Source organism: Scyliorhinus canicula, chromosome 3 (genome assembly GCF_902713615.1).
Source record: "Scyliorhinus canicula chromosome 3, sScyCan1.1, whole genome shotgun sequence".
NCBI lineage: Eukaryota > Metazoa > Chordata > Chondrichthyes > Carcharhiniformes > Scyliorhinidae > Scyliorhinus > Scyliorhinus canicula.
This window is the reverse complement of record NC_052148.1, coordinates 251,339,280-251,365,407: the sequence shown is the minus strand read 5'-3', so window position 1 is coordinate 251,365,407 and position 26,128 is coordinate 251,339,280. Positions and strand designations below refer to the sequence as shown.

The 26,128-nt window shown below is 46.4% G+C and overlaps 1 protein-coding gene across 1 annotated transcript in view; it reads left to right on the top strand.

Moving 5' to 3' along the window:
- The first annotated feature begins 549 nt into the window (after positions 1-549).
- LOC119963667 overlaps positions 550-26,128 on the top strand; it is a 32,743-nt gene continuing 7,164 nt past the window's right edge. The window contains exons 1-4 of the mRNA XM_038792986.1: positions 550-685; positions 937-1,281; positions 16,951-17,064; positions 20,249-20,343. Coding sequence (XP_038648914.1) covers positions 610-685; positions 937-1,281; positions 16,951-17,064; positions 20,249-20,343 — 630 coding nt within the window. The 5' untranslated portion in view covers positions 550-609. The remainder of the gene's footprint in view (positions 686-936; positions 1,282-16,950; positions 17,065-20,248; positions 20,344-26,128) is intronic.

Below are 26,128 nucleotides of genomic sequence, written 5' to 3'. Positions count from 1 at the left end.
ACGCAGCCACTCGGCTGATCCGGGCCGGAGAATCGGCAGCCCCGCTGCGGACAGCGGCCCGCGTCCGGCGCCGCGCCAAACGCGCTGGCGCAAATGGCGCCGATTCTCCGCATCTCAGAGAATCGTGCGCTGGCGTCGGGGCGGCGTGGCACAGTTGCGGCAATTCTCCAGTCCGGCGCGGGGCTCGGAGAATTGCGCTCCCAGTCATTCATGATTGAAATTGATGAAAGCCCATTTTAGACATTGTTTAGAGTGAGTCAATGCTTTCAGGAAAAGAATGGTTATCAATGAAGGGAGGATTTTGTTTAAAAGTAAACTATCTCAAAATGTTTCTTGTTGAAGATAGTCCTCAAAACTCACCAAACACATCCTAATTCAGCAATTTTACTTTGAAATTTAATTCAGACATACTGCCTTAGCGTGCCATGAACTTGAATGTTTGTTGGAAAATTTGGAACTTTATGAGCTTAGTGACTTTGAGGCAGTGATAGATAACAATCAGACGTGGTTTTGACGTAGAAGCGGAAATAGTGTTGCACAGCCTGTCTTGGTAATTGACTCAAGAGATTTGCCGTGTACAGATGTAGCAAATTCTCGGCTGCTGCCAAGATGAACCTTAATGGTGATTACCTGCAGTTAATACTGACACTGCAGTGTACTCATATGTTGCTTCAAGTAACTGAAGGTAAATTGTAAGGATTATCTTTTGTGATATAAAAGTCACAATTCTGTTCTGCTAATTAACACAGTTTATTAACAGAATGTAATTGGGATATTATTAACAGTAAGTATGTTTGGGTAAAAACTGTGATAAACATCTTCCTTATATTCAAACAAGCTCTTTAAATGTTATTCTTGTAGGTAGGGAATTTACCTTATTACCTCTCAGACTAAAACAGTTGATTACCATATCTTAATAACTTCTTCCCTTGACAGGAGAACCAGGTAGGATTGAAGTCTCTCAAACTCCTTCAGAAATAAAGGCCTCTGAGGGACAATCTATCAACTTGGAGTGCTCTTGGGACGAGGATTTACAGGTGGAAAGTGTAAGGATCGATTGGACTAAAGACTCAGAAATGATTCTCAGTGCAACCAGTTTAGGTCCCACTGCAAATCCAGTTTACAATAGACGCTCTTCCACCATCAACAAAACAAAAGCAAAGCTGACAATTAACAGTATCACTCAGGATGATGCGGGACTCTATATCTGTCAGATATTTATTGAAATACCACCACCCGTTCAAAGAGGCTCTGGAAATGGAACGCAATTAACTGTGCAAGGTAAATATTCACTAAAGTTATAAATTTCATTTTATAATAATAAGAATCTTTATTACTGTCACAGGTAGGCTTACATTAACACTGCAATGAAGTTACTGTGAAAAGCCCCTAGTCATCACACAACGGCGCCTGTTTGGGTGCACAGATAGAGAATTCAGAATGTCCAAATTACCTAATGGCATGTCTTTCGGGACTTGGTGGGAGGAAACCGGAGCACTCAGAGAAAAACCATGCAGACACGGGGAGAACGTGCAGACCCCGAACAGACAGTGACCCAAGCCGGGAATCGAACCTGGCTCCCTAGAGCTCTGAAGCAATAGTACTAACCCCTGTGCTACCCTGCCGCTCATGGAATGCCAAGCAAATCTTTTTAAGCCTCTCTTATCCAGACAATATCATTGATATTTAAATATAGAAGAACCGCCAAGAATCAACTTGAAACAATGTCATGTACATATTATTATCAAATCACGAAACAGTAGCAGTGAGACTCAAGGTCCCGTTAAAGAACTGTAAACCTCATAGTTTTGATCTTACAACTGTATTATATTGGCTTAGATTGAAAAATCATGCAAAATTGTGCAAAGGTGCTGGCATCAAGTTAATAGAAGAAACCGATTAGACAGCATTATCAGATTTCAGAATGGCTCTATCATGACAGATGTGACACAAAGATTAAAAAAACTGCAAATGCTGTACCTCTGAAATAAAACGGAAGGCAAATTGCAGGGAAAGATAGATTAATATCGGAGTGAAAACTGAGTAATTGCAGTAATGCCAGCTTTCACATGCAATTCAGAATTCACCAAGTGAATTGATGAAATGATTGCAGTTAATTTCTTCATAACCTTACATTTGACATTCCAGTTACTATGAATGGTTTTGTTTTAAATTCCGTAAGTACATGCCTATGAGAACAGGAGTGGACCATTTATACTCTGAGTGCCCATTCTGCCATTGAATAAGATCATGTCTGTTCTTTGGCTTAACTCCAGGGAGTAACCTTTTCCCCATATTCCTTAATGGCTTTGGTTAACAAAAATATATCAATCTCAGTGTTAACATTAACAATTGATCTACCATGAAATCCTGTTTGAGGAAAAGTTTTCCAAACTTCTACCACCCTATGATTCTGTTTCCCTGCTTCATCCGTTAATGTCTCCTACTCCTAAACTCCCCAAACATACACTTTCCATTCTCCTTAACATCTTGAATACTTCAATCGAATCATCCCTTAATCTTCTAAATTCCAGGGAAGACTACCCCGTTGTGTGATCTCTCTTTGTAATTTAACCCTTGGGAGTCCAGGTATAATTTTAGCAAATAAATGCCACACTCCCTCCACAGCCAAGATATCCTTCCTAAGGTGTTGTCTGGAACCGTTCACAGTTCTCCATTTGTGGTCAAATCAAATCGGAGTTTTAAGTAAACGATGCACAACTTCTGCCTCCTTGTATTCTAGCCCACTAAGTCAAAATTTTATTATTGTTTTTATTTCCTGCACCTATTCACAACATGTTCAGAATCTGGATCCCATGTCTTTTTGGACACCCACTGTTTTTAGTTTTTCAACATTTAGAATATATCTTGTTCTGTATTTTTTAGGTCCAAATTGAATGACCTCACTTTTTCCAATATTGAATTCTCTACAGTCTTGCTCATTCATTTTTAATATCTTTTTGTAATTTTACTCTCCCATCCATGCTGCTTACAATACCAGCTGTCTTCCACCATCTCGGTTATAAAATATAGTTGATGCCCCAATACAGATCCTTGTGGACCATCACTCTTCACAGCCTTCCAATTGGAGATCCTGCAGATTCTCCTTACTGTCTGGGCGCAATCTACCGGTTGCGTCCCACCTGAACGGGGGTGCGGCACGGCCGGCTGGTAGATGCTGGGAAAGACCTCCGCCGGGCTTGCTGATATCTGTTGCACCTCGCGAGATCTGGTTCGATTCCGACAATGGACGGGGCCCAGTCTCACATGGCTAAGTGGGTTTAAGAATCCATTTAGTCGTGCTGCTGCTGGATCTAGCCGGCTCCCGGCATCTAACGGCCTCCCCAGCGAGAACCCAGCTGGGTGCTGTTTAGTACTAGTCCATGCAAATGTGGACCAGACGGGAAGGCACCTCGAGGGTCTCCCAGATAATTGGAGGCTGCTGGGTGGTCATAGACAGAGCAGTGTGGCATCCTGGCTCTCCTCCCTGGCACAACCACCCTGGTCTTTGGGGCTCTTGCATGATTCAGCCATTGGGCGTGAATCCACTCTGGGCGCAACAGGGTCGCTGATCGTGCCCTAAGTGTCTTTTTGGGCGTGTTTGGCAGGGTGTCTCCTGTTGGCTTTGTGGATGAGATCCAGACCTGGATTCACCCGCACAAACATTTTTTGAGGACTTGGGGAATTTCTCCGTGTTCTAATTCATACTTAGAAATTATTTTAGCAGTGGGAAGCTGAACTCCCAGAGAGACTGGTTCCTCAGAGATCAGGATGCCATATTTAAAACATACCCTGATCTCTAAGTGGGATTGAGAGCCTCCCACGTTCCCCCACCCACAGACAATGCCACCCCCCCCCAGACATTGGTATCAAACTCCCCCAAGTGAGCACAACCCGCTACGGGGTCACTGAGGGGCCCCCTTTTAGACCCCCTTTCAGGACCCCCCCCTTCATCCCTCCAATCTTCATGATGCCCCATGCTGGGCGGCGCGGTAGCACAGTGGTTAGCACTGTTGCTTCACAGCTCTAGGGTCACAGGTTCGATTCTCGGCTTGGGCCACTGTCTGTGCGGAGTCTGGACGTTCTCCCTGTGTCTGCGTGGGTTTCCTCCGGGTGCTCCAGTTTCCTCCCACAAGTCCCGAAAGACTTGTGATTTGGTTTGTTAGGTGATTTGGACATTCTGAATTCTCCCTCTGTATACCCGAACAGGTGCCGGAATGTGGCGATTAGGGGATTTTCACAGTAACTTCATCGTAGTGTTAATGTAAGCTTCTTTGTGACAATAAAGATTATTAATTATTAATTCACTACCCACCCTTCATACCCCCCCCCCCACCTCCCTTTCATGGGCATGGCGCCCCTTAGGCCCTGACCATTGGCAGTATCACCCTAACCGCTGGTACTGCCAGCCTGACACCCAAACAGTGCCCTGGCCTTGTGGGTTGGCACTGCCAGTGTGCCTGGGTGCCAGGGGAATGCCATCCTGCCCATGACCACCCTGGGGGCTCCTACGGGCTTTGAAACCCCGAGAATGGGGATCACGCCTGGACTCCACTTGTGGAAACCAGTACTGTGGCCTCAAATAGGCCACGCATATTTAAATAAACCTAATGATTATTGGGATCACGTCCAGCGAGGGCGCGATCCAGATTGTGCCGGGCTCCTCAGGTCGGATGACTTATACACGGTTTTGTACCAGCCACGAAGCCCGATTTGAGCCTCTTCCGCGATGCTCCTGCCACAACGCGTAGTTGAAGAGCAAATCGTCTGAGAGTAAAGCTGTTGCCAAGCACAGACAAAAATACATAAGAGGAAGTTTTCCTGATATCAATTCACATCGTTTATCCTTTATAATGTAACTGTTTACCATTTTACATTGTATAAGAAAGTTTATTCACTCGTGGTATTTTTGAGTATTGGTATGTGAATGTTTAACACAGAATCTGTGTTAAAATAGAAGAAATTAGGTTAATGCGAATACGTTAAGTGGTTGTATACACGTATTTATTCACCGGATTATTATTCAAACATGGGGTGCTTTACCACAATTGGCTATAAAGGCAGTGACCATAACTTCAGTCAATGGGCAATTAGCTCAACTTTAAAAATGGAAGAATATAAAAAGCTCAGGGAAGAGGGCAGGGAATGGCATGAGAGAAGATACATATTCTAGTTGAAGAGCGAATGCCAGCACAGGTATAAAGGGTCCAAAAGCCTCCTTCTGGTTCTGGTGTGACTGATTGGTGGGGATCAGTCCGATGAGGATCATGGTGTGGATAATATGGACAATGATAATTTGATGAGCTGCACTTTTGCTGACCTCCGTCTTCATATATATGCAGCCCTTTTTTTGTAAGATTATTTCAAATAGACAGTGCTTTCTTTTTGATCCTGAAACCTGGCATTAAACATGTCTTTTGTCTATGAGGAAATCAATACAACTAGCCGGGAAAATAAAATTAAACAAGGTGTAAATTGGGCAAATTTCATCTGTTTCCAACTGGGTGCATTAAGTTAAAATTATATTCCAGTGGTTTAAACTATTCCACAACCTTGTTGATTAACATGTTTGGTTTGCATTAATTCTCTCCATCACCATACATACTATATACCTGTATTACTTTCTCATCTATCATATACAGGCTTTAACTATTTTGGACTCCTTGACTCACTGATGTTGCAAACACGGTAGCCTTGTGGATAGCACAATTGCTTCACAGCTCCAGGGTCCCAGGTTCGATTCCGGCTTGGGTCACTGTCTGTGTGGAGTCTGCACATCCTCCCTGTCTGTGTGTGGGTTTCCTCCGGGTGCTCCGGTTTCCTCCCACAATCCAAAGATGTGCCGGTTAGGTGGATTGGCCATGATAAATTGCCCTTAGTGTCCAAAATTGCCCTTAGTGTTGGGTGGGGTTACTGGGTTATGGGGATAAGGTGGAGATGTTGACCTTGGGTAGGGTGCTCTTTCCAAGAGCCGGTGCAGACTCGATGGGCCGAATGGCCTCCGTCTGCACTGTACATTCTATAATATCTATGACTTCTAATCCTGTTTCCAATTTTCATTCATTCATGGATGTGAGTATTGCTGGCAAGGCCAGCCTTTGTTGCTGATCTCTCATTGCCTTTGAGAAGATGGTGGGTGAGTGGTCTGAAATCGGTGCAGTCCATTTGGAGTGGGTACATTCGTATTGCTATTAAGGAGGGTGATTCAGGATATTGACTCAGCAATTGTGAAGTAACGGAGATACATTTCCAAGTTAGGATGGTGTGTCACTTGGAGAGGAAACATGGGAGCTGTGGTGTTCCTATGAAATTGCTGCCCTTGTCCTGTGGACATCACGGGTTGGGAGATGGTTTTGAAGGAACCCTGGTGAGTTACTGTGCATCCTGTAGATGGCACATACTGCAGGGCTGAGGGACTAAATTAAATGCCTACAGAACATGAGCTGCTTGGAAGTACTTCCCATACCTAATATCCCAGTCAAAGAGCCAATCTTTACACAGCAAAGATACTGACAAAAGTGGACAAAAAATACATCTGGAATAGGAAGCTTCCCTCAAATTAATTCACGTACGTGGGGCAGGATTCTCCGTTAGCACCACAGCTCCCATGTTTTCTCTCCAAGTGACACACCATCCTAACTTGGAAATGTATCGCCGTTCCTTCACAATCGCTGAGTCAATATCCTGAATCACCCTCCTTAATAGCAATACGATTGGGCAGAGAATAGCTTCTGACGCCAAAATCGCGGCAGGCGCCAAATTGATGCCAAATTGCGATTCTCTGTCACCTCGAAAACGCTGTCAATGCATTTCACTCCACACGTACAGTAGGCACCATTTGCATATCATTAGCGGGCCCGATCCGATACTCTTCAGGACCTCTGCCATTCTCCGTCTCCGATGGACTGAGTGCTTTTTAAAATTGTGAAACCGCCGTGGCGGTTGCTGGGGGAGAGAGAGGACATACAGAAGGTGTCCAACGTCACCATTGTTTGCTGACAGTTGTGCCGCTGGCCGGGGGGGGGGGGGTTCTGCCAGGACTGGGGGGGTCGTGAGGGGAGGCCAGGAGGTGAGCTGTGGGGTCGGTGTGGAAGGGCATGGAGCACCGTTGCTGCAGCCGCCAAGGCAGCCATGCAGCTGCGCACACTGCTAACGGCCCACTTTGAACCTGGTGCCATGGATCGTATAGGTGTCTCCCCAGGGCAAATCCCTGGATGCCCTCTGGCCCCAGACGACCCATCAGCTGTATGAGCGCGCTCCAGCACAACCAGTGCATCTTTTTGGCTGGGGTAAGTGTGTGTACGGAGTGTAATGTTTATGTGCGGCTGCAGCTTGTCACATTCCCGAGTGTCGATCACGGACCCGGCGAATCCCGCACTGTTTTTCAATGGAATCTACTGTGTTCCATGCGGCACCAGTGCTAGCCCCTCAACAGTAGCGGAATCAGTCCAGGTGTGGCGCCAGTTTGTCTGTCATAAAAGTCCAAGGATTCTCCGTTGGCGTTAACACTTAGTCTCAGTAACGGAGAATCCCACCCTTTAGTTTTGTTTTTGTAATGTAAAATAAGGCAGGATCTGGCCAAGGTAGAGTGGTAGAACAAGTTACTGGTGGGGAGATCTACAGAAGAGCAATGGGGATGTTCAAAGAGGAATTGGGAGCGTACAGGCCTAACATGTTCCCTCTAGAGTAATAGGCAGGAGTAACAAGCCCAGAAAACTATGGATGACCAGAGATATTTAGGATAAAATGAGAAGGAAGAGAGGGGCATTTCATAAATACAAGGATATTGCAGTTGACATGGATATCAGCAAAGCATTTGACAAGTTCCCACATGGGAGACATAAAGAAGGCAAATGCACATGGGACACAGGGGAACTTGATAAGGTGGATTCAAAGCTGGCTGAGCTGTAAGAAACAGAGAGTGATGACAGAACATACAACATACAGTGCAGAAGGAGGCCATTCGGCCGATCGAGTCTGCACCGAACAACTGAAGCCCTCACTTCTACCCTATAACCCCCCCTAACCTTTATGGACACTAAGGGCAATTTAGCATGGCCAATCCACTTAACCTGTACATCTTTGGACTGTAGGAGGAAAGTGGAGCACCCGGAGGAAACCCACGCAGACACGAGAAGAACGTGCAGACTCCACACAGATGGTGATCCAATGGGGAATCAAACTAGAGACCCTGGCGCTGTGAAGACACAGTTCTAACCACTGTGCTACCATGCTGCCCCTCATGATAGAAGGCGGCTTTAGTGACTGGAAGCCAGTGTTCAGTGGTGTACCCCAGGGATCTGTGCTGGGTCACCTATTATTCGTCATTTATATAAATGACTTAGATGACTATGTGGGGGGTAGGATCAGTAAGCTTGCGGATGACACAAAGATAGGCCCGGTGTTTAACAGTAAGGCTGAGAGTCTTGGCTTTCGTAAAGACGCAGACGGGTGATCAAATGGATAGAAATGTGGCAGATGGAATTTAATCCTGAAAAGTGTGAGATTTTACACTTTGGAAGGAGCAATTTGACAAGGAAATATTCAATGAATGGCACCACACTGGGAATCCTGAGAAAAAAGAGACCATGACTGTGGTGAATGTGTTTCACACTATATATAGTTGCCAATATCACTCCATGTATATATGTTCGTTATCTACCCATTGTAAGATCAATGCTGTATATAGTTGCCAATATAACTCCGTGTATATATGTTCACTATCCACCATTGTAAGTGCCGTTGCACTGTCCGACCACCAGGGGGAGTCGCTCTGGGAGTACGCGAGAGTTTGTACTGGGCTCCTCCCTTGGCTCCGCCCAGGCCTCCCCCCCGGGACCGATGTATAAAGATCAGTGCCTTAGAGCCAGCCTGCCAGTTCATCTGAAGTTCAACGACGAATAGGCTGGCTCTGTTGTAAGTTTATTAAAGCCTCTGTTCAGATCCAACTACACGTGTTTGCTGAATTGATGGTTCCATCATTGACGTGTTTGTAAATAGATCTCTGAAGGCAGAAGGGCAGGTTATTTGGTGGTGAAAAAGGCATATGGCACACTTGCCGTTATCAATCGTGGCATAGATTACAAAAGCTAGGAAGTCATGTTGGTGAGGCCATAGCTGGAGTGCTGTGAGCAGTTCCGGTCTCCACGTTATAGGAAGGATGTTATTGCACTGGAACGGGTGCAGAGGCTTTTCACCAGGATGTTGCCTGGGAGGGAACATTTAAGTTATGAAGAGAGATTGGATAGAGTTGGGTTGTTTTCGCTGGAACAAAGAAGACTGAGGGGGAGACCTGATAAAGGTGTCCAAGATTATGAGGGGCATGGACAGGGTGGATAGGGAACAGCTGTTCCCCTTAGGTTCATTGGTTACAAAGGAACACAAGTTCAAGGTGAGGGGCGGGAGGTACAGAGGGGATTTGAGGAAAAGCTTTTTTACCCAGAGGGTGGTGCCAGTCTCAAATGCACTGCCTGGGAGGGTGGTAGAGGCGGGATGCCTCACATCCATTAAAAAGTACCTGGATGAACACTTGGCACGTCATAACATTCGAGGCTATGGGCCATGTGCTGACATTAGGATTGTCAGACCAGGTGTCTTTTATGCGGCAGTACAGACCCAATGGGCCTTTCCTGTATTTTTCTGTAATTCTGCAATATTGCCCAGACATTTCCATACCATCGTCTGATCAATATTTTCCATTTTATTATGCCTGTAGAAAAATCTATAGAAAAATATAGTGGGATCTAATTCAATATATATCGTAATCCATGGGCGCGACTCTCCGCTGCCCACGACGGGTCGGAGAATAGCGGGAGGGCCTTCCCGACAATTTTCACGCCCTCCCGCTATTCTTCCCCCCCCCCCCCCGCCCCACGGCCGCCCCACGACATGAATCGCTGCTCGCCATTTTTTACGGCGAACAGCGATTCTCCCCAAGCTGATGGGCCGAGTTCCCAGGCCTTTACAGCCGTTTTCACGAACACGATCACACCTGCTCTCACCGTTCGTGAAAACGGCCACAAAGTGCCGTCCGGGACAACCATGGTCCCGCACCACGGCCGTGCCAAGGGTGGCATGAGCCTGCGATCAGTGGGCACCGATCGCGGGCAGCGGGTCCGATACCCGTGCACTATTTGTTCTTCCACCGCCCCGCAGGATCAGTCCGTGGGGCGGCTGAGGGGCATGATGGCCCGCGCTCACTTGCAACCATGAAGACCACTCAGAGAAGGCCTGTCCCTGGGTTTAGGAGTCTGAGGTAGACCCACAGCTCAATGCCAGCGAGGAGCGGAGTGCCACCCTTACCTCAGGGTTGCCCGCAGACTCAAACCCGCCCTCTTGAACGGTGCCTGGGAGGTGGTGGCAGAGGCAGCCAGTGCTGCCAGCCTGTCCAGATGGAGACAGCTGGAGATCCAGAGGGGTGGGGGCCACTGGTGACACCTCTGCCCTGAGAGGGGCAGAGAACGAAGGAGAGCTTGAAAAGCCACGTGGCTGGAGTGAGCTCTGCTGAGCCCCTGCTTCCTCTGCAGTGGGGTAGTGTTTCTAAGGAGTGCCCGGTGTGCCCCTCATTGTGCTGAGCATCCCCTTGATGAAATAGCTGGGGTTTGAGGGGGTCCAAAGGGTGGCCTGGTGGCCTCCCAGATGACCAGAGGCCATCAATTGTTCTATTGTTGTCTAAGCATTCGAAGCATTCAAAGGACACAGGCAGTACTCAGCAGAATGAATAGCCAGTGGAATGTAAGAAGCACCACAGGGGTACGTTTAAAAGCCAGAATGCAGCCGAGGAGGACATCCCACGTCCATTAACTTGGGATCAAGTTGTTTCCTGTTCTGACCTGGCTCAGGCAGCCATTCCCCAGCAAGCCCAACAATTTTCTATGGTTTTTCAGAGCTTTTCTAGCCTCCCACTGCCCCTCCGCAGCCATGGTGCCCAGGCCTCGTTTGTCAATACTTGCTCTAATTCGTGCCCGCAAGACTTCTGCCGAAGAGGGGTGGAACATCACGGAAGGGTGCAGCATATTGTGTCCAAGGTCCAAGTCACTAATGATGTTGCAATCCATGCAGTGACTGTTTTGCATGGACCCACCAGCGCTGGCTGGGCCGTGTGGTGTCAGGATAACCCAATTCAACATGTTCAGGTGGATGCAGGGGTCGCAGATGTATGCACCAATGATTGGAGAATGCTGGATGGGCCATGCAGTAGTTCAGCATAGAAACCCTTGGTTAGCCTTATGGCGCTGGCCAAAGTGGAGCTATTGCACTGAAATTCATGCTTTCACAGTCTAAAACCAGAAGTGTAAGTTTGAATATCTAATTCAGTCTAGAGAAAGCAAAATAAAAAGACAGAAAAAAGATGTGATATTAAGAAGAGAAACATAAGAATCAGAAATAAAAAGTAAACATTTAAAACATTTTTGCCAATAATTAGGAATGAGATATGATACTTGAGAAATTTATTTTTCTGTCGCAGAAAGGTTGTTTTGTACTTATTATGCTGATATAAGAACATAAGAACTAGGAGCAGGAGTAGGCCATCTGGCCCCTCGAGCCTGCTCTGCCATTCAATGAGATCATGGCTGATCTTTTTTGGACTCAGCTCCACTTTCCGGCCCGAACACCATAACCCTTAATCCCTTTACTCTTCAAAAAACTATCTATCTTTATCTTAAAAACATTTAATGAAGGAGCCTCAACTGCTTCACTGGGCAAGGAATTCCATAGATTCACAACCCTTTGGGTGAATAAGTTCCTCCTAAACTCAGTCCTAAATCTATTTCTCCTTATTTTGAGGCTATGCCCCCTAGTTCTGCTTTCGCCAACTGATGGAAACAACCTGCCCGCATCTATCCTATCTATTCCCTTCATAAATTTATATGTTTCTATAAGATCCCCCCTCATCCTTCTAAATTCGAACGAGTACAGTCCCAGTCTACTCAACCTCTCCTCATAATCCAACCCCTTCAGCTCTGGGATTAACCTAGTGAATCTCCTCTGCACACCCTCCAGCGCCAGTACGTCCTTTCTCAGGTAAGGAGACCAAAACTGAACACAATCCTCCAGGTGTAGCCTCACTAACACCTTATACAATTGCAGCATAACCTCCCTACTCTTAAACTCCATCCCTCTAGCAATGAAGGCCAAAATTCCATTTGCCTTCTTTTTTTAAAAAAATAATTTTTATTAAGATTTTCCAAAACATATCAAAACATAAAATAACAGCAAGAAAACCGTAGTAACAACAACAAAAAGAAAAAACACAATAACCCCCAAAACCAAACCCCCCCCCCAGTAACTACAAAAAGAAGAAATAGATAAGCACCCGGCATATTCAATAAACATGTATACCCATTTCTCCCTTTCCCTGCAACAACCCCCCCCCCCTCTCCCTTCCAAACTTTAGGAGCCCAAACTTCCCCTCTAACTCACCCAGGCTCGCAAACCTCCCATCCACAAAGAGGTCCCTCAACCTCCTAATACCTACCCTGTGCCAGCCAAGAAACCCGCCATCGATGCTCCCTGGTACAAACCGGTGGTTCCCCCATATCGGTGACTCCATCAATACCCCCACCTCTCCCCTATGCCATCTCTATTGCCCCCAAATTTTGAGGGTAGCCGCCACCACCGGGCTCATGGTATACCTCGTTGGAGGGAGCGGCAACGGCGCCGTTACCAGCGCCTCCAGGCTCGTGTCCACGCAGGACGCCATCTCCATCCTCTTCCATGCTGCCGCTTCCCCGTCCATTACCCACTTACGCATCATCGCTGCATTGGCAGCCCAGTAGTACCCACAGAGGTTGGGCAGCGCCAGCCCCCCTCTCTCCCTGCCCCGCTCCAAAAACACCCTTCTCACCCTCGGAGTCCCATGCGCCCATACAAAACACGTAATACTCCTATTGACCCTCCTAAAAAAGGCCTTCGGGATAAGGATGGGGAGGCACTGGAACAGGAACAAAAACCTCGGGAGCACCGTCATCTTGACGGTCTGCACCCTGCCCGCCAGCGACAGCGGCAACATGTCCCATCTTTTAAACACCTCCTCCATTTGCTCCACCAGCCTAGTGAGGTTCCATTTGCCTTCTTTATCACCTGTTGCACCTGTAAACCAACTTTTTGTGACTCATGCACTAGCACACCCAGGTCTCTCTGCACAGCAGCATGTTTTAATATTTTGCCATTTAAATAATAATCCCTTTTGCTGTTATTCCTACCAAAATGGATAACCTCACATTTGGCAACATTGTATTCCATCTGCCAGACCCTAGCCCATTCACTTAACCTATCTAAATCCCTCCGCAGACTTCCAGAATCCTCTGCACTTTTTGCTTTACCACTCATCTTAGTGTCGTCTGCAAACTTGGACACATTGCCCTTGGTCCCCAACTCCAAATCATCAATGTAAATTGTGAACAATTGTGGGCCCAACACAGATCCCTGAGGGACACCACTAGCTGATTGCCAACCAGAGAAACACCCATTAATCCCCACTCTTTGCTTTCTATTAATTAACCAATCCTCTATCCATGCTACTACTTTACCCTTAATGCCATGTATCTTTATCTTATGCAGCAACCTTTTGTGTGGCACCTTGTCAAAGGCTTTCTGGAAATCCAGATATACCACATCCATTGGCTCCCCGTTATCTACCGCACTGGTAATGTCCTCAAAAAATTCCACTAAATTAGTTAGGCACGACCTGCCCTTTATGAACCCATGCAGCGTCTCCCCAATGGGATAATTTCCATCCAGATGCCTCGCTATTTCTTCTTTGATGATAAATTCCAGCATCTTCCCTACTACCGAAGTTAAGCTCACTGGCCTATAATTATCCCCTCTCTGCCCACCTCCTTTTTTAAACAGTGGTGTCACGTTTGCTAATTTCCAATCCGCGGGGACCACCCCAGAGTCTAGTGAATTTTGGTAAATTATCACTAGTGCATTTGCAATATCCCTAGCCATCTCTTTTAACACTCTGAGATGCATTCCATCAGGGCCAGGAGACTTGTCCACCTTTAGCCCCATTAGCTTGCCCATGACTACCTCCTCAGTGATAACAATCACCTTAAGGCCCTCACCTGTCATAGCCTCATTTCTATCAGTCACTGGTATGTTATTTGTGTCTTCCACTGTGAAGACCTACCCAAAAAACCTGTTCAGTTCCTCAGCCATTTCCTCATCTCCCATTATTAAGTCTCCCTTCTAAAGGTCCAATTTTTACCTTAGCCACTCTTTTTTGTTTTATTTATTTGTAGAAACTTTTACTATCTGTTTTTATATTCAGAGCAAGTTTACTCTCATAATCTATCTTACTCTTCTTTATAGCTTTTTAAGTAGCTTTCTGTTGCCCCCTAAAGATTTCCCAGTCCTCTAGTCTCCCACTAATCTTTGCCACTTTGTATGCTTTTTCCTTCAATTTGATACTCTCCCTTATTTCCTTAGATATCCACGGTCGATTTTCCCTCTTTCTACCGTCCTTCCTTTTTGTTGGTATAAACCTTTGCTGAGCACTGTGAAAAATCGCTTGGAAGGTTCTCCACTGTTCCTCAACTGTTTCGCTATAAAGTCTTTGCTCCCAGTCTACCTTAGCTAGTTCTTCTCTCATCCCTTTGTAATCTCCTTTGTTTAAGCACAAAACACTAGTGTTTGATTTTACCTTCTCACTCTCCATCTGTATTTTAAATTCCACCATATGGTGATCGCTCCTTCCGAGAGGATCCCTAACTATGAGATTATTAATCGATCCTGTCTCATTACACAGGACCAGATCTAGGACCGCTTGTTCCCTCATAGCTTCCATTACATACTGTTCTAGGAAACTATTGCGGATACATTCTATAAACTCCTCTTCAAGGCTGCCTTGACCGACCTGGTTAAACCAATCGACATGTAGATTAAAATCCCCCATGATAACTGCTGTACCATTTCTACATGCATCCATTAGTTCTTTATTTATTGCCTGCCCCACCATAATGTTACTATTTGGTAGCCTTTAGACTACTCCTATCAATGACTTTTGCGCCTTACTATTCCTGATTTCCACCCAAATGGATTCACTTATAAATTCACTTAAATACAAATTCACTTAAACTTGAACGAACAAACCTTGAATATTTTCAAGTATGTTTAGTGGGCAAGTACGACTGCTTCATACCCTTTGTGCTGTTTAATACCAAGCACCAAGCAACGCACCAGTGTACCGAAGCTTCTGGAGGAGCAGGACAACTCAGACTGTGGGGTAAATATTCTGGTCCCGCCCACCCTGGGAATCATCACGGACAGGACGGAAAATTTGGCGGACCATTTAAAAGTCTGTTGACCTAGGGCAGGAAATTCCAGCCTTGGAGATGGATCCGCCTGGAAAATCTGCATTTAACTGTACTCCTACAGACAAGGGAAGTGACTCTTTGATTTATTCTCAATAATAAAAGTTACCAGTGATAGCCTCAGACTTGTTACTACGACAAAATCTGAGCCAAGACTTTATATGTTGCTGCTACAGGTGTAAAGCAGTGGTTTTTCCCATGATTAGAGGCTGAGCAAATTAGGCCTATGTTCCCTGGAGTGCAGAAAACGGAGAGGCCATCTCACTGAAACATGAGGGCTTGATGGAGTAGACGCTCAGGGATTGGTTCCCTTGGATGGGGACACAGGGGCTCAGTCTGAAGGTACGAGGCTGAGCATTTAGGACTGAGATAAGGAGAAATGACATCACTCAAATTGTGAATTTTTGGAATTCTCTATCTCAGAGGAATGTGGGTGCTCCATTGCTGAATATGTTTAAGGCTGGGATAGACAGATTTTTAGTCTCGTATGGAATAAAGGGATGGGGGAGTAGGTGGGGAAGTGGAGTTGGAACCGAGGTCAGTCATGATCACATTGAATGGTGGAACCAGTTATGGGGCCCTCTGGTCCACTGCTTTTGCGTTCTTGAATTTTATTTTCGTTCACGGGACATGGGCGTCGCATTTATTGCCCATCCGTAATTGTCCATCCCTAATTGCCCTTAAGGGGCAGTTAGGAGTCAGCCACATTGTGTCTGGACTCATATATAGGCCAGAGCAGATAAGGATGGCAGATTTCTGTCCCTAAAGGCCATTAGTGAACCAGATGGGTTTTTACAACAATTAACAATGGTTTTGTGGTCATCATCAGATATTTATTTAATTCAAATTTCCACCATCTACAGTGGCGGGATTTGAACCTGGGACTCCAGAGCCAGTACTCTGACTCTCTGGATTACTGGTGTCCAGTGACACCACCACTACGCCACCACCTCCCCTGAATGTAACTTACCGAATTTAATTCTATTACATTCAATGGTGGAACCAGTTATAGGGCTGAACAGTATTGATGGCCTAAATTACCATCAGTACAAATGGAACAGTTAACCTAGGATACCTCTGCGACAGTGTACGTTAGTTCTCTCAGAGTGTTGGGCTCAAGAACTCGAATGGTAGCTCCGCCAATATCAAGATTCACAATTTAACAAGAATTAATGCATCTTTAATCATCACAAATTGAGAATGATCAAAAGTATATTATAGTTAATTGTATTTCTTTAGGACCGTTCAATTTAATAAAATAATGTGAGCTTGTTCTTGGAATATCATAATATTCAAATGATGTGTCCACACAGCCTGTAATTAAAAATTAATTTTGTTCCATTTTGGCAGGTGGCGCCTATTAGTTGGGTGTCTTATATTTCAGTTGATAATTTTGAAATAGGTTGAAGAGCTGGAGGACCCCAGGAGAATACTGCATTACATGATCTGCAAATTCAGGGTCAACTTGACTAAACCACGATGATTTCTTCCATGCTGAGATCCAGGAAATGTCACCTCTCCCTTGTTTTATCAATTGATTAACCTGTTCAAAATGTCAATCAAGATATCCAATTCATATCTGAAACCTGCATATGCTTCTAATAAAGAATTATTTTCTCTTCAATGTTTATAGCAGGGGGGAACAAAGTGCATTACTGGCCTGTCCTGGGAGTTTTCGTACTGTTGGTGTTATCGGTTCCTGTAATTTTATATTACAAGAAAAGTCAGAGAAATTTAGTGATGCCAGGTATGTAACTGATCAACATTTGTTCAAAGCAAAATATGAATTTCAAACTGAAAAACAGCTAAACTGATGGTTCACAAATGCATTCAGATTTGTAGCACAGAATACAAATGCATTTACATGGCACAATTAGGACACTTGCTCATCTCTTTCCCCTATTTGTCACAACACTTTTCCGACAAGCACACGAGAAATGAAAGACAGCCATCTGATGTGCTCACAAGCATTACTTCAACGCAGTGTACATTCAATATCTAGCGGCCAGTGTCTAAAGTAAGTATTTGTATAATTTAGATATGATCATTCCTTTACATTTTGAAAATATGTGGATGGAAGTCGGCACTGAACCTCTCTCTGGGGTGTTTCATTGTGTCCTGACTCAGTTCATACTGCAATTGTGTACATTCAGACAATACCAAGTCATGGGCTGGGATTTCGCTTGCATCTGCTTTTGCTCCGTCATTGTGACTTTGGCACAGGTTTGGCATAATTCCCATTACATAATAAGTAAGTACGGCTTCCACCACACTTGTGGCAAAGTAATGGCAGTGCAGTGGGAAAAGGTCTGAGTAAGCATTCACCTATTGCCAGTGAAATATAGTCACAGTATTTCTTTAAAAGAGTTGTTCCTACTCCTGCAATATATTACAAATTATAATTTTTTTAAGGTTATTGTAGAAGTGCTCAGTCCCCAAACACTGACAACAAGGATTTGTACTCACTAGCTGGGCAGCTACTCCCATTCCTTAAAATACAATATAAACAGCCTTCAATAGAACCTTTCAATTGACCCCGTCACGATCCATTTGACCTCCTTAGGGGTGCAGAAACTCCATTCAGCCAACCAGCCACACCGAAGCACTAGGTAGCATCACCAGCCTCCAACTCATCAGGATTCGCCTCCAAGCAACCGTCGAGGCAAAGGCCAAGACATCTGCCTCCGCCGCCGTCCACTGAGTCAGCAGGTCCGATACCCCAAATGTAGCCCTGAAGGACAGGGCTCCAGATCAATGTTCAAAATCGCTGATGTGATGATGAAAAAAGAATCCCAAAAAGCCACAAGCTTGGGATAGGACCAGAACATATGTGTGTGGTTCGCGGGCCCCCTCGAACAGCGCTCGCACCTATCCTCAACCTTCGCAAAGAAACAACTCATTCCGGCCAGAGTAAGGTGCATCCTAAACAGTACCTTGAGCTGGACCAGACTCAATCTTGCAGAGTTCATCCTGCAGAGGGCTTCACTCCATGCCTCCTACTCCAATATAGATCCAGTTGCAGGACTGTTTAATGGCAGGAAGTATCGATCAGGGATCAATGGGTCATTTTCAAATTGGCAGGCTGTGATTTGTGAATACCACAAGAATAAGGACTCAGCTATTTACAATCTACATTGATGATCTAGGCAAAGACAGAGAGTAATTGATCTAAGTTTGCTGATGATACAAAGTTAGGAAGGAATGCAAGCTGCAAGGAGGACACAAAGAAAATGCACATATTTTTTTAAAAAATGTATTCCTTTCTCAGAGTTACAAAGCACAGACTGGACAGAGGCAAACCCCTAATCCATCTCCTTTCTTGCTTCAAAAATCAAATCAAATTCAAACTGAATCCAATTTATGGTCCCCACAAGAGAGCCAAACCAGATCCAAGCTGACAAGAACAGGCATTAGACGTGAGGTCGGAGAATCGCCCGGGGCCAGCGTCAATCCCGCCCCTGCCGTGTCCCGAATTCTCCGCCCCCCCCCCGCGATTCGGCGGCGGCGGGAATTGCGCCGTGCCGGTCGGCGGGCCCCCCGGAGCAATTCTCTGGCCCGCGATGGGCCGAATTCCCGCCGCTGACAGGCCGTTCCCGCCGGCGTGGTTTAAACCACCTCTGGTACCAGCGGGATTGGCGGCGCAGGCGGGCTCCGGGATCCTGGGAGGAGGGACGCGAGGCGATCTGACCCCGGGAGGTGCCCCCACGGTGGCCTGGCCTGCTATCGGGGCCCACAGATCAGCGGGCAGGTCTGTGCCGTGGGGGCACTCTTTTTCTTCCGCCCCGCCATGGCCTTCACCATGGCGGGAGCGGAAGAGACCCCCTCCCCTGCGCATGCGCCGGTATGACATCAACAGCCGCTGATGCACCGGCGCATGCGCGGACTTACGGCGAAGGCCTTTCGGCCCCGGCTGGCGGGGCGTCAAAGGCCGTTCGCTTTGGCCGGCGGAGCGGGAGCCACTCCGGCGCGGGCCTAGCCCCTAAAGGTGCGGAGAATTCCGCACCTTTGGGGAGGCCTGACGCCAGAGTGGTTCACGCCACTCCGTCCCGCCGGGACCCCCCGCCCCGCCGGGTAGGGGAGAATCCCGGCCCTGATCTCACTCTTGACCTGAGCCAAAAGACCGAGATGCGATGATATAGAGACGGGTTAAGAAAATGGGCAATAAGGCGGCAGATGGAGTATAATTTGAGGAAGTGTGAGGTTATCCATTGTGGTCACAAGAATAGAAAAGCAGAATATTTTTCAAACGCATGAAACTTGTAGATGTTGATGTTCAGGGAGACTTTGGTGCACTCATACAAGGAACACAAAGTTAACATGCAGGTACAACAAGTAATTAGGAAGGCAAATAGCATGTTGGCCTCTATTGCAAGGGGATTGGATTAGAAGCATAACGAGGCCTTGCTGCAATTGTACAGGACTTTGGTGGCACCACACCTGTAGTAGTGCACGCAGTATTGATCTCCACGTTTAACAAAGGATAGACTTGCATTGAAGGTGGTACAACATAGACTCCTGGGTTAAGGGGCTGATGAGAGGTTGCCTAATTAGGGATCTGGAGGGTAGAAAAGGTGATTTCATTGAAATGTACAAGTTTCTACATGGGCTTGACAGAGTAGACACTGAAAGGTCGTTTCCCCTAAATTGGCAGCCTAGAACACGTGGGGCATCATTGTAGGATAAAGAGATGGATAGATAAATTATAAATCTCTTGGAGAATCAAGGAATATGGGGAGCGGGTATGGAAGTGGATATGTGGCTGAAGATTGGGCATGATCATAATAAATGGTGGAGCAGATTCAAAGGGCTGCATAGTCTGCATGGTCCTGCTCCTACTTCTAATCTTATAAGAGTCTTGCACAACTTAAATTGTTGTCTATTTTGTGTATTAATATGGGCAACAAATTTGGTTTCCTTTGTCCCTTTTTAAGTGCCAATTGACGTTATGAGAGAAGAGATCCACGAAGAAAACAATGAGAATGAAGGAAATGAGGAGAACTCATCTTCAAGAGGCTCGTCTCAATGGGTATGTTACAGAACTGAGTCAGTTCAATTATATTACCAATTCTCTAAGGTCCTTTAAGAATGCAATAGTTAGTAAACCCATAAACCTCACAAAGTTGATTAGCTTATGAAAGGGCATCATAGATTCTTAAATCATTCAACAAAATTTTTTATCACAATGCCACTTGATCATGTACTGACCAGATGTCTTCAATTCATTCCTGGGAGCATGAAAGACAACATTTTTTACCCATCTCTAATTGCCCTTGAGAGTTTGGGGAGATGGTGGCATAGTGATATTGTCATTGGACTGATAAACCAGAAACCCAGGGTAATGCTCTGGGGATCCGGGTTCAAATCCCACCTCTGCAGATGGTGAAATTTGAATCAAAATCAATAGTCTAATGCTGACCATCTGGTTCACTAATGCCTTTTAGGGAAGGAAATCTGCCGTCCTTACCTGGTCTGGCCTACATGTGACTCCAGACCCACAGCAATGTGGTTGTCTCTTAACTGCCCCCTCAAGGGCAATTAGGGATGGGCAATAAATGCTGGCACAGCCAGAAATGCCCACATGAACAAAAACAAATATGATAAATAGGGAATGATTAGATGCCTAGATTTTTATTGAGACCCAGGAAGCTGAATGGTGGGGTGAACAGCAGTTTATTCATGGTCACAAGAAATCTGACTTTGGTAGTAAATACACACACAGAGTAGGTTCCTTTGTTTCTGGAAGCGTGTGCAATGGGGCACTTTGTGCCATCGTCCCATTGATGGGCAGCTCTGCTCTGATGCCGTATGGAGAGGCATCCCACGTGAGAACGAGCGGACGGAAAGGATTGTAGTGGGCCAGCAGCCGGGAGGATAACAGTTGTCTCTTCACCCCTCGGAATGCCTCCTATTGTGGAGCTCCACAAGTCCACTTTTGGTTCATTTTTAACGAGATGTGAAGAGGTGCCAACAGGGTGGCCAAATTCAGAATAAACTTCCCGTAATAATTTACAAATCCCAGAACCTATCTCAATTCTGTCACGTTTTGTGGGGCCGGGGCTCCTTTTAAGGCCTGGACCTTTTCCTCCACTGCGTACAAGCCATCTTTGTCCACATGATAATCCAAGTCCATTACAGCCTTTGCTTGAAAGACGCATTTGCCTCTCTTCAGACAGGCAGCCGATTGGGTGAATCAGCTGAGAACCTCTTCCAGATTATCTAGGTGCTCCTTCTCGGTAATCCCGTGATGAGTACGTCGTCCAGATATACTGCCACTTTGGGTAGTCCCTGGAGCACACCTTAGAACCATAGAACCCTAGAATTACTAGCGCAGGAGGCCATTCGGCCCATTGAGTCGACACCGACCCTCTGAAAGAGCACCCTACCTCAGCCCACTCTTTTGCCCTATCCCCATAACCCCACCTAACCTACACATCTTTGGACACTAAAAGGCAATTTAGCATGGCCAATCAACCTAATCCACACATCTTTGGACTGTGGGAGGAAACCAGAGCACCCAGAGGAAATCCACGCAGACACGGGGAGAAAATGAAAACTCAACACAGTCTCCGAAGGCCGGAATTGAACCAGGGTCCCTGGCGCTGTGAGGCAGCAGTGCTGAACACTGTTCCACCGTGCCTTCAATCACCCTCTGAAAAATTGTACAAGCGGAAGAGACCCTGAAGGGAAGGCGAGACTATTCGAATAGCCCTATGGGTATTCATGGTACTTCCGCGATGCGGAGTCCAATTCCAACTGAAGCTATGCAGGTCTCATCCAGTTTTATGAATGAGCAGCCCCCAACCAGTTTCACGTACAAATCCTCCTCACATGGGCGATATGCCCTGTTTACAGTCAGTTTATAATCCCCTCAAAGGTGAACTGACTTATCTGGCTTCATCACTGGTGCGCCTTCTCCACAAATCGCACTGAGCGTATGATGCCCTAATTCTTCAGGCGTCACAACTCAGTGTTTACCTTTGTGAGTAAGACGTAAGGAACTGGTCATGTACCTGAGCTGGGCCCCTGGGTCAACGTCTGCTGCCTGTGGGTCACCTTGGTCACGGTGGTTCCAATAATGCACAATGGTCCCCAGAATACGTCATCAATCTGGCCTTAGTGCCGCGCAGGTTTAATGGCAGGATTTTCGTGCGAAGCCGGCAGAAGGTCCGCTTACTGATGACGGCCCCTGTGCCTATCTCCATCACTAGGGGGTGTACAATTACCTGCAGTTTGACTTGAATCGGCACCACCCTAAGGGCCATCATCTGCATCATGTGTTTCAACTGCATCATGTCTTCTTCCTCGGGTGGGCCACATGCAAGGTCCTGGGCGGCGCGTTCTTTGCTGATTTCTGTGGTCTGTGGCCTTGGTTGCTGTGTATTCTAGGCCTGCAGGTTTGGTAATACAAAGAACAAAGAACAAAGAAAAGTGCAGCACAGGAACAGGACCTTCGGCCCTCCAAGCCTGTGCTGACCATGCTGCCCGTCTAAACTAAAATCTTCTACACTTCCTGGGTCCGTATTCCTCCATTCCCATCCTTTTCATGTATTTGTCAAGATGCCCCTTAAATGTCACTATCGTCCCTGCTTCCACCACCTCCTCCGGCAACGAGTTCCAGGCACCCACTACCCTCTGCGTAAAAAACCTGCCTTGTACATCTACTCTAAAACTTGCCCCTCGCACCTTAAACCTATGCCCCCTAGTAATTGACCCTCTACACTGGGAAAAAGCCTCTGACTATCCACTCTGTCTATGCCCCTCATAATTTTGTAGACCTCTATCAGGTCGCCCCTCAACCTCCATCGTTCCAGTGAGAACAAACCTAGTTTATTCAACCGCTCCTCATAGCTAATGCCCTCCATACCAGGCAACATCCTAGTAAATCTCTTCTGCACCCTCTCTAAAGCCTCCACATCCTCCTGGTAGCGTGGCGACCAGAATTGAACACTATACTCCAAGTGTGGCCTAACTAAGGTTCTATACAGCTGCAACTTGACTTGCCAATTCTTATACTCAATGCCCCGGCCAATGAAGGCAAGCATACCATATGCCTTCTTGACTACCTTCTCCACCTCAATTGCCCCTTTCAGTGGCCTGTGGACCTGTACACCTAGATCTCTCTGACTTTCAATACTCTTGAGGGTTCTACCATTCACTGTATATTCCCTACTTGCATTAGACCTTCCAAAATGCATTACCTCACATTTGTCCAGATTAAACTCCATCTGCCATCTCTCTGCCCAAGTCTCCATGTGATCTAAATCCTGCTGTATCCTCTGACAGTCCTCATCGCTATCCGCAATTCCACCAACCTTGTGTCGTCTGCAAACTTACTAATCAGACCAGTTACATTTTCCTCCAGATCATTTATATATACTACGAACAGCAAAGATCCCAGCACTGATTCCTGCGGATCACCACTAGTTACAGCCCTCCAATTAGAAAAGCACCCTTCCATTTCTACTCTCTGCCTTCTATGACCTAGCCAGTTCTGTATCCTTACCAGCTCACCCCTGATCCCGTGTGACTTCATCTTTTGTACCAGTCTACTATGAGGGACCTTGTCAAAGGCCTTACTGAAGTCCATATAGACAATATCCGCTGCCCTACTGCATCAATCATTTTTGTGACCTCTTCGAAAAACTCTATCAAGTTAGTGAGACACGACATCCCCTTCACAAAACCATGCTGCCTCTCGCTAATACATCAATTTACTTCCAAATGGGAGTAGATCCTGCCTCAAATAATTTTCTCCAGTAATTTCTCTACCACTGACGTAAGGCTCACCGGCCTGTAGTTCCCTGGATTATCCTTGCTACCTTTCTTAAACAAAGGAACAACATTGCTATTCTCCAGTCCTCCGGGGCATCACCTGAAGACAGTGAGGATCCAAGGATTTCTCTCAAGGCCTCAGCAATTTCCTCTCCAGCCTCCTTTAGTATTCTGGGGTAGATCCCATCAGGTCCTGGGAACTTATCTACCATAATATTTTTCAAGATGCCTAACACCTCGTCTTTTTGGACCTCAGTGTGACCCAGGCTATCTACAAACCCTTCTCCAGACTCAACATCCACCAATTCCTTCTCTTTGGTGAATATTGATGCAAAGTATTCATTTAGTACCTCGCCCATTTCCTCTGGCTCCACACATAGATTCCCTTACCTATCCTTCAGTGGGCCAACCCTTTCCCTGGCTACCCTCTTGCTTTTTATGTACGTGTAGAAAGCCTTGGGATTTTCCTTAACCCTATTTGCCAATGACTTTTTGTGACCCCTTCTAGCCCTCCTGGATCCTTGCTTAAGTTCCTTCCTACTTTCCTTATATTCCACACAGGCTTTGTCTGTTCCCAGCCTTCTAGCCCTGACGAGGCCTACAATATCTCTCGTTATCTAAGGTTCCTGAAATTTGCCGTATTTATCCTTCTTCTGCACAGGAACATGCCGGTCCTGAATTCCTTTCAACTGACACTTGAAAGCCTCCCACATGTCAGATGTTGATTTACCCTCAAACATCCGCCCCCAATCTAGGTTCTTCAGTTCCCGCCGAATATTGTTATAATTAGCCGTCCCCCAATTTAGCACATTCACCCTAGGACCACTCTTATCCTTGTCCACCAGCACTTTAAAACTTACTGAATTGTGGTCACTGTTCCCGAAATTCTCCGCTACTGAAACTTCTGCCATCTGGCCGGGCTGTTTAGCACACTGGGCTAAATCGCTGGTTTTGAAAGCAGACCCAGGCAGGCCAGTGGCATGGTTCAATTCCCGTACCAGCCTCCCCAAACAGGCACCGGAATGTGGCGACTAGGGGCTTTTCACAGTAACTTCATTTGAAGCCTACTTGTGACAATAAGCGATTTTCATTTTTTCATTTCATTGCCCAATACCAGGTCCAGTACAGCCCCTTCCCTAGTTGGACTATCTACATATTGTTTTAAGAAGCCCTCCTGGATGCTCCTTACAAACTGTGCCCCGTCTAAGCCCCAAGAACTAAGTGAGTCCCAGTCAATATTGGGGAAGTTGAAGTCTCCCATCACAACAACCCTGCTGTTTTACTCGTTTCCAAAATCCGTCTACCTATCTGCTCCTCTGTCTCCTGCTGGCTGTTGGTAGGCCTGTAGTAAACCCCCAACATTGTGACTGCACCCTTCTTATTCCTGATCTCTACCCATATAGCCTCGCTGCCCTCTGAGGTGTCCTCCCGTTGTACAGCTGTGATATTCTCCCTGACCAGTAGCGCAACTCCGCCACCCCTTTTACATCCCCCTCTATCCCACCTGAAACATCTAAATCCTGGAACGTTTAGCTGCCAATCCTGTCCTTCCCTCAACCAGGTCTCTGTAATGGCAACAACATCATAGTTCCAAGTACTAATCCAAGCTCTAAGTTCATCTGCCTTACCCGTAATACTTCTTGCATTAAAACATATGCACTTCAGGCCACCAGACCCGCTGTTTTCAGCAACATCTCCCTGTCTGCTCTTCCTCAGAGCCATGCCACCCTAATAGTGCTGGTACTCTCCGGTGTCCCCTGGGGAGGTGTCACACTGGTCTATGGTTCCCCTTGACCGTTGAGTCCGGACACAACGTTGCAGAGCTGGTTGTTGGTTTGGCGGTGGTGATCTGTTCATTCAAGCACTGCCTTGAGAGGATGTTGGATTTCCAGGGCGGGCTTCGAACAACACTATGGACACTGCAGTTCATGGAACCTCGGAATTCCTGAACCCCCTTCTCCGCGTTCTCGCAGGACAGCGCTGGCTAAATTATTCTCTTCAAATGAAGCTTTTGGTCCACCTGCTTCTTCTGTGTGGCC